At 37.5% G+C, this 15,176-nt stretch overlaps 1 protein-coding gene and 2 pseudogenes across 3 annotated transcripts; 2 read left to right on the top strand and 1 right to left on the bottom strand.

Annotated features, from left to right (window-relative positions):
- Positions 1–403: 403 nt before the first annotated feature.
- LOC148967451 (uncharacterized) lies at positions 404–3,023 on the top strand (annotated as a pseudogene). Its single transcript, XR_016150183.1, has 3 exons — positions 404–433; positions 2,135–2,325; positions 2,467–3,023. The product of XR_016150183.1 is annotated as an uncharacterized LOC148967451 (transcript).
- LOC148967450 (uncharacterized) lies at positions 2,933–4,413 on the top strand (annotated as a pseudogene). The gene is made up of 3 exons (XR_016150074.1): positions 2,933–3,043; positions 3,147–3,219; positions 3,337–4,413. The product of XR_016150074.1 is annotated as an uncharacterized LOC148967450 (transcript).
- Positions 4,414–7,760: 3,347 nt separating this feature from the next.
- On the bottom strand, positions 7,761–13,254 carry LOC120483526 (uncharacterized). The gene is made up of 2 exons (XM_089127128.1): positions 13,119–13,254; positions 7,761–8,973 (listed from the first exon to the last, which is right to left on the bottom strand). The coding sequence occupies exons 1-2, from the start codon at positions 13,216–13,218 to the stop codon at positions 8,057–8,059; spliced, it is 1,017 nt and encodes a 338-aa protein (XP_088983254.1). The 5' UTR covers positions 13,219–13,254; the 3' UTR covers positions 7,761–8,056.
- Positions 13,255–15,176: the final 1,922 nt, after the last annotated feature.

Below are 15,176 nucleotides of genomic sequence, written 5' to 3'. Positions count from 1 at the left end.
GGACTAAGTCTGGTTCTCCTTTTTGACATGCTCTTCAGCCATGTGCTCCTCAATTAACAAAGATCTAAGTTAACTACATAGACATTAAAGACAAAATGTCAGCAAGACAAGTACCAAAAAAGACCCATACTTGAATAAAATAGGATTACTCTGCCCATAGAAATAATGTTACATCATCTTAACATTACTCATTTTCTCACCAATGCATGTCATTAATTTGAGCTAATTAGGCTAATTGATTGAAGCTAACACCGTGCAACTGCAGCTACAAGTGTAATGCAAAGAATACATTTCTGTTAAAACGGTCAAATTTAACATATACTCAAAGAATAACTGTCGTTGTGGTTGAAAATGAAGAAAAGTAACGTTAATTAACTTAATTAACGATACCACTTACCAGGCCATGCCTGAGGAGATCGCAGCAGCAGAGACGGTCGGTGGTTCCGGGTATGCGGGAAAAGCCGGCCCGGCCCATAGCATGCTTGCTGCACTTCACTTGTCCAAACAGAAAACCGAACGATGGAAGGAAACTAAGTGCCACTTACTGCTGTTATTTAGTTGGTCATTTGGCCATTTAGACTCCCAATTATATATTAAACATAAATGATAGTTCGGATTATGACATAATCAAGGTTTTCAACTCCAGACTCCAAGTCCAGAAGAGACTCCACAAATGTGGCAGCTCCAGGCCGTGTTTTTTTGCTGGCCCACCGTGGCGTCTTTATGCTGTTTCTGAACGCAAGTTCTTAATATTAATTACATTTATTTTAATTAATATGCATGTTCAGTTTGGATGTGGCTCTTATAACCAGAGTTTTGCAGTGTTAGATCTGTTTTTATAGTAGTAGCCTATTTCTTATTTTATGTGGGTTAGTTAATTATCTGACATGGTGGTTGGTGTCTCTGATATTCTGACATGACTAAAACTAGGCATATTTAAATTCTGCAATCTGCAAGTTCTTTTTATTTATCATTTTTAAAATACATGTGTGTTAATGTAAGCTTTTAAAAAGAAGAGTCCAGATATTCCCAGGCCCACCTATTCATAATGATACGTCCTTTTAGTAAGCTAACATAAGCTAACGTTATCTTAATCAGCTGATTAATTTAAATAAATTAAGAACTTACTTTACTTCAAAGTAAACATGATACTTAATTAGCAGTAGTAAATTGGTGATGTTATTATTTTACTCTGGTTATATGTGGAATATGTGAATTACAGTAGGCTAATTCTAAACTAGCTTAAAAAGTTTGTTTATGAAAACGTTTTTTTTTATTTTTTTATTATTATTATTGAAACCAATGACTCAAATCATACAACAATCATCACAACAGCATACAACAAGAATGCTTCACATGATAGATATCACATATATTTCAAATTAACAAGTCATAAATAAAGAACAACAATCATAAATTGTGGTTATGAAAACGTACAATATGGACCCGTTGATGCCGTCAATGTGTGTTAAAAGTGTGTTAAAGTTCCAAATCTGACCACTAGTTGGCGTATCCGCAAATGAGCAAAAAACATAAACACACTTAAACACTTCATGTCAAAAAATTGTGATGTTTCAGGACTTTGGAGATTTTTGGTTTAGAGGCATTCTAGGAGCATCTACAACTGTCTAGTGAGCTCGGAAAAATGAGGACCCCCAAAATGTCCTCATTTTTCCGAGTGTCCTCATATTGCAGGTGTGTTATCATAAAAATGTCCTCAGTTGTCATGAAAACAAGAGCACACCCACACACACACACACACACACACACACACACACACACACACACACACACACACACACACACAGTGCTTTAGAAATAAAGTTTACTTTCTGACTTGGCTTGTATGCATATTCAGTGTTTGTATATAATGTGTGTGTGTGAGTATATATATATATATATATATATATACATATATATATAGATAGATAGATAGATAGATAGATAGATAGATAGATAGATAGATAGATAGATAGATAGATAGATAGATAGATAGATAGATACTTAACAAGCAAAAAACACGTAGCAGTATTTTACATTTTTCACATCTGTGTGTAGTTTGGTGTGTACTCTAATTTAACATTAGAGTGTTTTATATGTCATTGTGTCTGTTTATGTTATAAATGCTTGAAAGTTACATTTTCTTCACTATGCTTTCAGGTTCAGAAGTTGTTGGAGTCCCAGTTTGAATGAAAACTGGATGATCTTGTCCTGGGTGATGCTGCAGTCTGAATGTGATAAATCCCTGCAGCCAATCTATGAGGGGCTGTCCCGTCGTTACATTTTTGCAGGACTGCCAAAAGCCAACTACCAGTGGGTTGACAGGTAAGAAACTAGCCATAATATTTTCCTTCCCACCTACAGTATAATATATTTGTAAAGTAATCAAAATATAGTATTGCAAATACATCCTATTTATGTGAATGTTTAATATTTTAAATATATTTCTCTTTGTGTGTGGAACAGAGATTGCTGTGCTGCCTTCAGGATCCCAAACCCTGATCCCCAGGAGCACCTCCTCTGGGATTCTTGGAAGACCACTGAGGCTATAGTGACTGCGGCAACCTCTGGGAATCTCATCAACACCTGTGCCTCCCGCAAAGAATATAATAGTGACATCAACATCAAGCTGGACTTATTCCACTGCATGCGGCGATTCTCCAGAGAGTGTACTTCTGAGCACTATCCACTGCACAGTGCTTTCTGCAAGTTTTTGTCAGCAGCTTTTTAGTGTTGTGGACCAGACGGACCTACAGAGACTGAAGCAGGCTTATGTCTTCTGTGGGATAGTGCCTGCAAATCCAACAAAGAAGCACATCAGGGAGCACTGTCGCACTAGGGTCCCACACCCCAAAGAGCTGCTGGAGAGAGGGGAGAGCGTTCTCCAAAAATTCTTTTTAGAATGCGATCCTGATGGTGGGCCACTCAGAAGGTACCTGTTGCAGGGGAGGGAGAGCATCAGTCCTCACAGCCGTCTGCACTCAGTGAGACCTTCCCACCTGATGACACACCTGAGGAGGTGAGGGAGGAACACTTTGTTCAGGTAAACTTGACTGCTGTACTTACAAATATCCCCAATCACTAAAATACAAAATCTAACTATGTAATTACTGATTGTAATCCAAATTATTTACCCTATGCTCCAGGATGACATCTTTGGTGTGATTTCTCCTGGCTCACAAACAATGATCCAGCCTGCACAGCCCACCAATGTAAAAGGTGATTCAGCTCACATCTTCTTCCCTTAATTATTCCTTATTTATATTAATATTACAGATATTTCGGAGATAAAAGTAAAAATTAGTACATTTTTATGTCCCTTTTCCTCTCTTTTAGATGAGATGACGCCACCACTGCCCTTTGCACCCTCTCCACGAGCTGCTCGCACAGGTTCCATCAAGGCAGGGGGTCTACTTTTTGTCCTGGACCATTTTCGGTGGACACAACCCATGAAGGATTCCATTGATGGTCTTCTGGCAAAGTACCGTGGGCAGAAAGACCTTCTCACCCAGGTAGATGCAGAGTATGCTGCCATTGTGCAGGTTGCCTCCAGGGATCCCAATAGCTTCTTGCACCCCACCACAAAACAACATATCTCACGTTACGTGAAACACCTGGCTAAGATGACGAACACAAGTTCATCTCTGAACACCAGTCCAGAGAAACTCCTAGAGACCCAGCAACTGTGGCATCAACTCACAAGAGGTAGTGAAACTGTAAGTGTTCCAGTGGTAACCCTCCCACCTGCCCCAGTGAACCCACCCATAAATAAGCCCCAGGAGTCCCCGCTAACTAAGGTTGAGATTGAACAGATGGTGAAAGAGATTGTGGAGAAACAGCAGCAGCAGCCTGTTAAAAAGAGGACCCGGAACTGTCTTGCTTGTGGTCAGCCAAAGTCACGTTACCTTGGTGATGGCTCCTCCTTTCATTTTTTTATCAGTCTGGGAGTGTGAAGTACTTTTACTGCTCTACAAAGGTACACCAGGTGTATGCAGCGGAAGGCCTCACCAATCCTTGAATGCCGTTTGCTGACTTTGCTGAAACACCTTTTTTTAATCGAGAGCTACAGGCCGCAAAGCAGCGCTCTGCAGCGGTAAGACAGGTAATGGAAGAGCGGGGAAAGAGAAAGGCCATGGAGCAGCATCCCACTGGTCGCCTCTGTAGGTTCTGCCACAAGCCCCTCAAACAAGGCCCAGATAGTCCACATACACATACTGGGTTCCCTGGTGTGGCAGGGAAATATGTATATTGTCCTGCCAAAGTGTTTTCCCTATATCGAACAGAGGGGATGACTCACGAGATGACTTGGGGAGAGTTCTGTCAATCTTCCTTTTATGAGGCGGAAAGGAAGAGATGGGTAGCAGAAAAGGGAAAGTGACTGCCCTCATGTTTCCTGGTTTTAAATGTATATATTGTAATTATTGTATCATAAAAAATAACTCTGTATCTTGTTTGTGTTGGATATCCTTATTTGTTTTTCTGAGTTTTTGTTTGTTTGTTTACTTTAGAATGCCATGTTGGTCCATGCTTGATTGTAAAATTTTAAAAAGTATGCTGATATGCTTAACTTTTACTGTTATATGCATAATTTGTCAGTTAAAATGTTATTTGGGTGACGGAAAGCACTACTTTTAATCTTATGTAATTGTAAATACTTTGCATTTCACCTGTAAGATTTTTTGTGCATATAATATTTATGTTCATGTTAATATTAATATTATAATATTCATGAATAATATTCATGTTATTATATTGTTCTTACTTTTTATTAGTGTGTTACTTTTGGCACAATCATATTTATAACTACTGTATACATGCACATTGGTAGTAGCATAATCTTTTTTTTAACTGAAAAAGTACTGTGTAGCCTGTTTCAGCCTGTTTCTTTTTTATTCTTTCATAGACCTTTGTTCAGTAGGCATTTGATTTCATATATTATTTATTTAGTCATGTTGAGATTTTCCCATATTTTTTTTTTTTTTACATTTGTTCATTTAATCCAATTGCCTTGGTTCACATTATTGTGTACTTAACATGTACTGTACATAGTGTTGTTGTATAATTACTCTTTTAAAATAAAAAAAGTATTATTTGTAATTGTATATTTTATTCTTTTTATTTTTTATTAAAGCATAATTTAACTGAAAATATCACGAAAATCCTTGACTGTTATTTTGGACAAGCACAATAGGTTGTATATCACATTGCACCAATTAATTTATCATTCAGTAAAATAAGTGTCCTACAGAAACAAGTTTCATATTAGAAAACAAAAGTAAAGTGATAACTGATTCATACTCCATTTAATATATGAATTAGTGAATGTGTCAAAGGGTATAAATAACATCTTCATTTTCAGCTCAGCTGGGATTCGAACCGATGTTTCAGTGGGGAATAATATTAAGATTAACAAAACCTGGGACACGCCCTCAAATTTCTCTCGCTTCTGATTGGCTAGTCACCGATCTACAGGTTTACATGCCTGGCCTGCCTGTGACAGGCGAAGATACTGTCCACTATACCAACGAGGAGTTGCAGAGACAGGTAGTCGCCCACCATCAGCGCGACTGCAGCTCGCTGCAAACAGCCTTCCCATTTCCAGGAACGGCCTCATGCGTCATTTTAGGTCATCGCTTCACAGAAGCCAGTGAAGCCAAACAAATCATCTAATACCATTTAAATATGAAGTGCTTAATTTAAATATGAACACACAATGTGTTGCAAGCATTCTTGCTGACCGCACAATTAGTGTGTGAGCATTCTTGCTGACCGCACATCTAGTCTATCTCCAACCGCCTGCGTTGGTGGTATAGTGGTGAGCATAGCTGCCTTCCAAGCAGTTGACCCGGGTTCCATTCCTGGCCAACGCAAAGCCTTTTTGCTCCTTGCCAACTCTTTTGCCTCCTTTAACTCGTGGCTCGAGCAAAACTTTTTTATGGGTCTTTGGGCAGCAATAAAGGACTAGGTCTCCTCGTCAGGGAATCGAACGTGCGCACTGATGACGTTGTGGCGGCGCGGATTGAAAGAAATGGATAGAAAATAGTGCCACACTAAAACTGAGGTATGAATTTTGACCGGCGTGTTTTTTGTGTGGTAAATTAATCAAGCTTTGAAACGCAAATCATTTTTTCACGTAAAATCGCACAGTTTTGTGGCCCCTGAAAATAGCCGGGAGTACTTCATTTTAAAACTTCCAGCGGTCAGAACTCTGACCAGGGGGGTGACAACAGAAGGATTGCATACAACTTCATGTCTTAAATGGGCGAACTAACCCTTTAAGGCATTTTGTATCCGCCGGTTACAATTTCATAACTCAAAAGATTAATGAAAACTGTTGCTTTTGTTTTGAGATGTTGTACAGTATTCTTTTCAAAATAAACAGAACAATTGACAAACCTTATCTTCATCAATCCCTAGAAGAAGAAAAAAATACTAATATTCACATTGTGCATGAGAGTTATTTCACCATTTATCATTTACTCACCATCATGTTATTCCAAACACATAAGACTTCTGTTCATCTTTGAAACAGATCAAACTAATCCATACTCTATATGCTGAACACATGTTATTTAAGCTTTTATTCACATATAAACATTCCTCAACAACATTCACATTAGATATGGTAAACAAAAGTTCAAGCATGTTTGCTTGACTTGCAAAGAACCAATAAGGTTCATACTCATGTGTTACGCAGCCTGTTTGAGCTCACGCAAGAACTGATGAGGTTTGTTCTCGTGCTTCAAGCAAGTACGGTGAGGCTTTTATTCACAAATAAACATTGATCAGTGAAGATAAGCACATATTAAATCTGCATCATAAAAAGTCTCTTTAGAAAATTTGGACTGAACCACTCATTTTATATAGATTAGTTTTTACGGTCTATTTATTAGCTTTTTGAAGCAACAAAGTTGTAGTTGCGTGGAGTGTCAATGAAGGGACAGAAATCTCTAAGATTTCATATAAAATATCTTCATTTGCATTTTGAAGATGAACAAAAGAATTACAGTTTTAGAATGACATGAGGGCGAGTAATTTATGACATTTATAAAATCTTTGGGTCAGTTATCCTTTTAATTTTGACTGAAAATCTCTCCTCCGTTCACAGCCCTGGAAAGACCCACATTCAAATTGAGCACTGTCAAGAAAGTCTAAAAATTTACCAATACAACGCGATTCATACACATGATGATTTTCAAATGCAGATTCAACAATCAGTCTGTACATGCAGAAACAATAAAAAAAGCATCAGTTTACTGTCGGGGATTTGTTGTGTCACATCACGCCGCATGCAGTGCAAGCGCAGCATCAGTAATAATAATGGGTTCTATTGTCTTTTGCTCTAGCCAATCATGTCCAGTGTAGAGAAAGTGTAGGTCCTGAATGTGTGAATTGCTGTTTGCGAATATGAGATATTAGTGATGAATGCAAATTACCTTATACATTTATTAATATTTTGTAAATACATTAATTCTGAGTCAATTCTAGCACCATAGTTAAAGCATTTTCACAGAAAGCTGCAATATATCGTGTTCAGTCTAAATACTTTATTTTTTATATTAATTTAAGTTGTGGAATTTCCAGCCCGATCTCATGAAAGTTCGTGTCTATGGCACGAATGTAATTTCTCGTGGCATTTATACGCCAAAAACAGTTTTTGCGTGTATTTGGCACGCGATTTTCGCGTACATATGATACGCACTTTTTTGCGTATAATACGCACGAACTCCCCACCCCCCTCCCCCCTAAACCTAACCCAGGGTTTTTTAGTGCGTACCATATACACGAAAAAAACACTTTTGGCGTATAAATGCCACGAGAAATGACACTCGTGGTATAGATACGCATCTTCATGAGACTGTGTTGGGAATTTCACGGCAATAGGGAAGGTAATTTATTCAATCTGTTGCTTTTGTTGTATTAAATAATCAAATATATGATTCAGGTCTATCTATAATTTTGATGACCATTTTTATTCCACTGATCAAAATTAAATAGTATTCTTTGAGAGTGAATGCTCTTTTTTGTAAACCTGAGGAATCCACACTGAGGAACACTACAATTTCTTTTCAGAATGAGTTTGCAAATGACGTTTCAGGTCTGTGTGAAAAGTGAAACTCGTTTCACACTGATGACAAGTGAAAGGCCTATCTCCAGTGTGAAGCCTCATGTGAATGTTAAGGTTTCCTTTAAGCGTGAAACTCTTTCCACACTGAGGACAGATGAAAGGTCTTTCTCCAGTGTGAACTCTTATATGAACCTCAAGGATTGCCTTGTTTGAGCAAGTCTTTCCACAGTGAAGGCATATGAAAGGCTTCTCTCCGATGTGAGTTACTACATGATTCTTAAGGTGATTGCTTTCTGTGAAACTTATTCCACACTGATGACATTTAAAACTTTTCTCTCTTGAGTGAATCCTCATGTGACAATTAAGGTTTACTTTACATCTGAAACTCTTTCCACACTGACCACATGTGAACGGCTTCTCTCCTGTGTGAATTCTCATGTGAGTCTGAAGACTTTCTTTTCGTGAGAAGTGCTTCCCACACAGCTGGCATGTGAAAGAGCTCTCTCCAGTGTGACTTCTCATGTGGGTATTAAGGTTTCCTTTATGTGTAAAACTCTGTCCACACTCTTGGCAGGTGTAAGGCTTCTCTCCAGTGTGAACTCTCATGTGTACTTTAAGGTTTTGTTTTTGAGTGAAACTTTTTCCACACTGCTGGCAGGTGAAAGGCTTCTCTCCAGTGTGAATTCTCATGTGGACTTCAAGGTTTTGTTTTTGATTGAAACTCTTTTCGCACTGATGGCAGGTAAAATAACTGTTGGATTCAATCTTCTGAGATCCTTTTTGTGGGGAAGCCTTTTCAGTTTGTGTGGATTTTTCTCCAGTAATGAAATTATTATTTTTTTCACACTGATTTGTCTCTTCCATTTCATCCAGTTTTTGACACTCCTCTTTCAGTGCCATTAGACCTAAAACCATTAAAAAAAAAACAGTGACAAATACAAGTTAACCCATTTATTGGCACGGAGACAACTGTACTGTACTGTACATCAAACCAACCTGAAACCATTAAAGCACTAAAACCAACATAAAGCACAAAAGCCTCTTTTAATGCTATTAAATCTTTGGACAACATGAGATCTTTTGTTAAATGAAGAGATTTCACCATTTCATCAACACAAGTATGGGGTACCACAGGGCTCAGTATTATGTCCTCTGCTTGTATACACTTAATTGGAGGGACATTTTCATTAGATTTCACTGATTATCTTTTGACAACATGAAATCTTTCGATGAATTAAGACATTTCATCTTTTCAACATAAGTATGGGGTGCCACAGGACTCAGTATTAAGCTTTTCTGCTTGTATACACTTTAATTGATGGACAATACCATTACAATTCATAACTATATATAAAATGACATCTAAACGTATTAAAGTTTTGTTTCAAAGATGGGAGGACAGTAAATTTTGAAGACTCTGCCATAATCCCATTTTCCTCAGGTTTCCTCCGCTTTAAATCTCCCCAACCGGAAACTGAAGAGCAGCCTTGCGTCAAATGCGGAACTTATGCGTGCATAGAGCCTATTGACAATGAAAGCCGAGGAGACTTAAACTAAGTTGATGAGTTTTAATATGCTCTCGTTCATAGAGATTTTTAGATGGATTTTTTTTAGGCTGTGTGGAATCTGAAATCTCTGACCCAGTTTGTTGGTTCTAAAGCAGAACTATTTCCCATTTCCAAGTAGATTAAAACCGACATCCGTAGTTTGTCAGATGCAGAATTAAATGGATGGAAATAAAATGCCCCATCACAATGCGTATAATGACGCAAAATGGCTGATATTGCGCTCTTAGAAGATGTGGAAATTAAATGGAAGGATTCGGAGTGAACGTGTCATCTTCACAACAAAAGGTGTGGAAAAAATATATTGTTTATTCAAGAATTCCCTCATTGTGCAGTTTATTTCAGTCAGGACAGTCTTGATTTCGCCCAACTCCTTGGCCAACTCTCTAATTGAATTAATGACTAGACGCTTTTTTGCCTCGACTTTGATGTCCGTCCATTTCTTTTTTATTTCGGCCACAGTCCGAGGTTGTGAGGCTACAGCATTTACGGCATCTGCAACCTTTTGCCACTCAAGTGCCTTTTTGGCATTAGTAATGCCCACACTGTGCCCTTCAAACAACATTTTTCTCCTCTTTTCCACCTCGCCAACGATAACTTCTACTTCACATTGATTGAAGTTATGTTTTTATTGTTTCCTCTCTGTGTTTAACATGATTTTGCAATCGATGAATAATGAACTTGTGGGCGTTTCACGACTGTTTATGGGCAACTATGGGCGTGACATGAAGCCGCAAAAGCTGCGCTACATTTAGAATTGATTGTGATTTATTAAGAGAAAAATGCGTAAGATGTGCGTGCGCACGGTTTTATAAATCCAAATATTTCTGTGCACACGCACGTCCTATGTTTCATCCGTACGCCACTTCTGACGCAAATCCTACGCAAAGTTTTATAAACGAGGCCCCAGAAAGGTGGTAAATAGGCCTACATTGTTAAAATAGTTTAACCTTAAATATGGTTTAACCTTAATTTTATGAAGTGACGAGAAAACTTTGTGCGCAAAATAAAAGACTTTAGTCAACAATTTCCTCTCTTCCATGTCAGTCTGCTACGCTATATACACGTTCCAGGTTCTACGTCAAAACGCTGCCTCACTATTGGCCGACGCATACATGTGGTGCTGACACAAGTCAGCCAATAACGAGGCTACGTTCTGACGTAGAACCCAGAACCGCTGTACTGTTTTTGACAGAATAAACTAACCCCTTTAAACTACAGAATATTGTTCCATACACAATATGGTGGATTTTGCTTTGGAGCAGAAAAAAATTTATGTAATATAATAATATATAATGATGCCGTATAGAAGTAATTCATTCTTAAATGCCACATCAGCAGTTAAAGAGTAACTAAACACTAAACCAACTTTTATTTAGTTAATGATCTGTAAGAATGGATCTTTATTAATACCAGTAATTTATTCGAGTAACTTTTTTGTGTTTAAAGTGTTTTATTTCTACAATATATGGTGTAAAAACGTCTTAGTGCTGCCCTCCTCAGGTTGAACGGTGGCTACTACTGGATGTTCCGCACTTCGTGACGTACGTAGGTTTCAGCTCACTACGCGAGATACGCCCTTGGCAGTATGAAAACCAGCTTGTTTCGTCAAAACCACTGTAAGGAGTCAGGAGTTGGAATTGCTAGTATTGAAAACGATCTGGGTTGCGTTTCCCGTACAACGACGTAGTTCGCTGATTCACTACCATAGTACGATGCATCGTTGGAAAAATCAACTAGCTAGTCACGACTGTTTCCCAAAACCCACTGTCGCAAAGTATCGTTCAACCACGTTGGTTTCGCACGTGGTGGAGTAATAACTACCTTTAATGAAACTGTTTGAGATCCAATTAACGCTAGATTTGTTTTATATAAATTACAGACATGTCATCTGAGGACTAGTTCTACTTGTTCTCAGTTGTTTTGTTTTATTACCAGACTCAATATTTGGCTCGTTCTTACATAGTTATCACGTTCGCACATGCGCACTCTTCAAACACGTTACTTCAAATCTTTTGACAAACTAAAAGACGTAAATTTCATTTGTATGTATTCTAAATAAAAGACACCGGTTGTGCTGAACGTCAGCTTGCTTATTTTGCTAAATATAAGGATTTATTACCTCCAAATTTTATGCAATATAGAAACGATGCCTCTAACCATATAGATCGAGTCGTTCAAACCACACAACTTTGCAATGCTGTTTGCGAATGTTCGTTGGAACGATGGTTTCGGGAAACACCGACTCGTTGAACTATGCTGATAACGACCGAACTTGCAACCATAGTTGGCTAACGATGCTTTCGGGAAACGCAGAGTGTTTTAGCATCTATTTCGTCCCCTCTATCTCCGCTGGGGTCTGCCCACTTTTTCAGCATTTTTCAAATATTGCCAGTGGGTGGAGTCAGGCTCTGACCAGGGGTTTAGTTACCCTTTAAGTACCTGGGTGTACCGTGTTGTTTTGACAGTATTTTGTCCTTTGATAATCACATTTCTAACATTTGCAGAACAGCCTTCCTCAACCTTGTTGCAGGGTCAGTAAATAAGCTTTAGTTCGTTCAAAATGTAGTGGTGTTTAGTCGCAAAAAATAGGTTTACATTCACCCAATTTTATCATCACTATACTAACTACATGTTAGGTTTTGTGTTAATTCTGATAATTAAAGTTTTGAATGGCCTAAAGTTCCTCAGACGTTAAGATATGATTTCGGTTACAAATTTTTGACCTGCTGATAGTACTTTGACAACTGCAAAACACATAAGGAGGTGGATAATTTTCCTGACTGTCTCCTAAACGCTTTTAATAGCTTTCACTGTCCGGGACTCAGACAATCTCAATTTAAGCCAAAGATGCATCTTTTCAACCAAGTATCCATAAACGTATTCCTCAATGAATATGATACTAATTTTATTTGATTAGCAAAAGGCCCAGTGTCTCATTATTCTAGTTAAATTTGATTTAATTTAAGAATTTGACAGAAAAGATGATGCATGTATTTCTTTAAAAAAATTGTTGATATGCCCATGGAATCATGTGGCCAAATATTGGCCCTTAACCCTTTCACACGCAAGTTTAAAATATTCTAGTTCTTGCCCAGATCAGAACATACCGCCAATCCAAACTGTATGATCATTCTTATTCATCTTTGATGGTAGTGGTCCTGACAGAAATAATGCTATAACCATCACTTTTCACGATTAGTTAACCTTGAGAGAGGGTCAAAAATACCCTGCTTATATAGATATCATATTAAGCCAATTAAGCAAGATGATATGATTAAAAATATAACCCATCAGTTAGACAAAAGGTCAGAAAAAACTGGTATAACTCTTGACATTCTGTCCCCCTCACTTTTGAAATGATGGCTACGCTTGATGTGTAATATGGTGTAAACTGTATATTGTGAAGTGCTATACAAAGAATTTTGATGTGATGCTTTAGAGGTTGAAAGAGGTTGTAGTTCAGCTGTGAGAATGAAACCAACCTATTTGTTCCTCAGTATCTTCAAGTTTTACGCCGAATGCTTCTTCAATCCTGATGTCTTCACTTTCCTCTTTAATAAATGCCATCTTTATGAGTTGCATCAGCAGGAGTTATTCTGTGTTTTTGGATACTCTGCCATATTTAAGATGAAAATAAATAACAGAAAGAAAAATAAATCCAAATTAAATCTGTGTAGTGTGTCTCAATCAGCTCAGTTCAGTACTCAGCACACTGGAGTGACAACCTTAAATGATCTTATTACTTCAAAACGTATTTATGATTTATATTTGATATTTAATAATTTGCTTTTAAAGTTAATAGATTAAATCTGAATAAAAATATTAGCTACAGGTTCGTAAAAATTATAATTTCACAGGTTTTTGTTGCAACACTGTTTTGACCAGCAGATGTCGTCACCGTGCGATGATTTGAGCGCTTCTAAACAGTGAATCATCATGCGAAACAATTGCTTTAATTTACTCTTTCCCCTCACTACTTGCTAAAATGACCGAATTCATGATTACTGTAAACTGGTTCACGATTTAAGGAGCGAAATGAGACGCACCTTTTCTGTTACACATGATGTGGATGCGCTCTCGACGTTGGTAGAATAAGCATAGCAATGTCAAATTCAGTAATAACCTATTCATTTTAAATCGCTTATAAACACTATAAAACGGTACGATTTAAGGACTTAAAAACACAAACCTTTCTTGTATGACAGCCGCAGGATCGCGTCGCAGCCTACTGACGTCTCCAATCCAGACCAAAATAAAAGTCATGTTCCTAAATCACAAAAGAATGCATCGATATTTAGATACAGAAAACGCATACAAGTTAAATAAATTATCAGAGGTTATTGGAGTTTAATTCCTGTCACCTGTTGTCTAGTAAAATGCAGAAAAAAACTACCACATCCAATTATGTTGATTCTGTATAAAATAAAACATCATGTTTGAGCGCAGAAACCATATTTATATACTTTGTGTTTTATTTATTTTTAAACACATTTGATGCATTTATAGTATAAAAAATATTTTATGATATAAACAAGGTTAATTATTAGTGTGTGTGTGTATCCTCTGCTTTTGTTTTTCATGACTTTATCCTAATGTAGGCTATGTTTGTAATGTATGTTTGGCCTGGTAAAACCCACCCAGATAGCAAACTGACATTGAATCAACGTGGAAATATGACATCGAAACAACGTTGATGTGACATTGTTTTGCTCATCGAATTAACGTTGAACCAACGTCAGACGCGTCATTCTTTCAAAACTAACGGAAAATCAACTTGAAATCAACGCGTTGTTTCAACGTTATGAAAGCAAACCAATTTTCGATTTTCATTTAGCTTTGAAGAATGCTGCGTCTGACGTTGGTTCAACGTTAATTCGATGAGCAAAATCAACGTTGTTTCAATATGTCATGAGAGACGTTGTTTCCACGTTGATTCAATGTCAGTTTGCTGTCTGGGCAGTGATTGTATTGGGATGACAAAAATAATAAATACATACATACATACTATACATACATTATTGCTTTCTAAAGAAAATCATTTCTCCATCTAACTGTGACCATGTATAACCTGTGTGGTGGGATATCTTAAAATGGATGTGGGATGGAACACATGATTTCATGTAATTACACCTCAATAAACAGTGGTTAAACTGATCCCACTGCAATAACAGTGCTGAAAGTTCACAGAAGGATGTTGTCTTATTATCCTACAAATAATATTCATGACTGCACATGCACTTGCCCTGTGATCAGTTTGTATGGATAATAGTCAGGGAGCCAAAGTCTCAAAAATGGGTTGAACCTGACATGGTCTGCCATACTTTTTATTTGTGTTTTTTCTGTTAACTTTGACCCTAAGAACAAATAATTGGAGGGTCTGCTCTGCCGGAAATATCGCGAAAAAAAATTGTGGGAATTTTAGTGTAAGCACCCTTTATTTTTTATCAGAAAAATGTGAAAAATTATTTTTTTCATCAAATTCTTAGTGGGTTGGGTAGGTTCTCAATAAATGCATTTCAGATACACAGAACACATGTGCA

This window comes from Pimephales promelas, chromosome 24 (genome assembly GCF_988280905.1).
Source record: "Pimephales promelas chromosome 24, fPimPro1.hap1.1, whole genome shotgun sequence".
NCBI lineage: Eukaryota > Metazoa > Chordata > Actinopteri > Cypriniformes > Leuciscidae > Pimephales > Pimephales promelas.
This window is presented reverse-complemented; position numbering and strand designations above follow the sequence as displayed.

Excerpts from the sequence above, each read along its gene's own strand:
- LOC120483526 (XM_089127128.1), bottom strand. The coding sequence starts at position 13,218 with ATGCAACTCATAAAGATGGCATTTATTAAAGAGGAAAGTGAAGACATC. Across the intron at positions 8,974-13,118 it reads AGATACTGAGGAACAAATAG|GTCTAATGGCACTGAAAGAG; the intron begins GTTGGTTTCATT and ends TAATGGTTTTAG.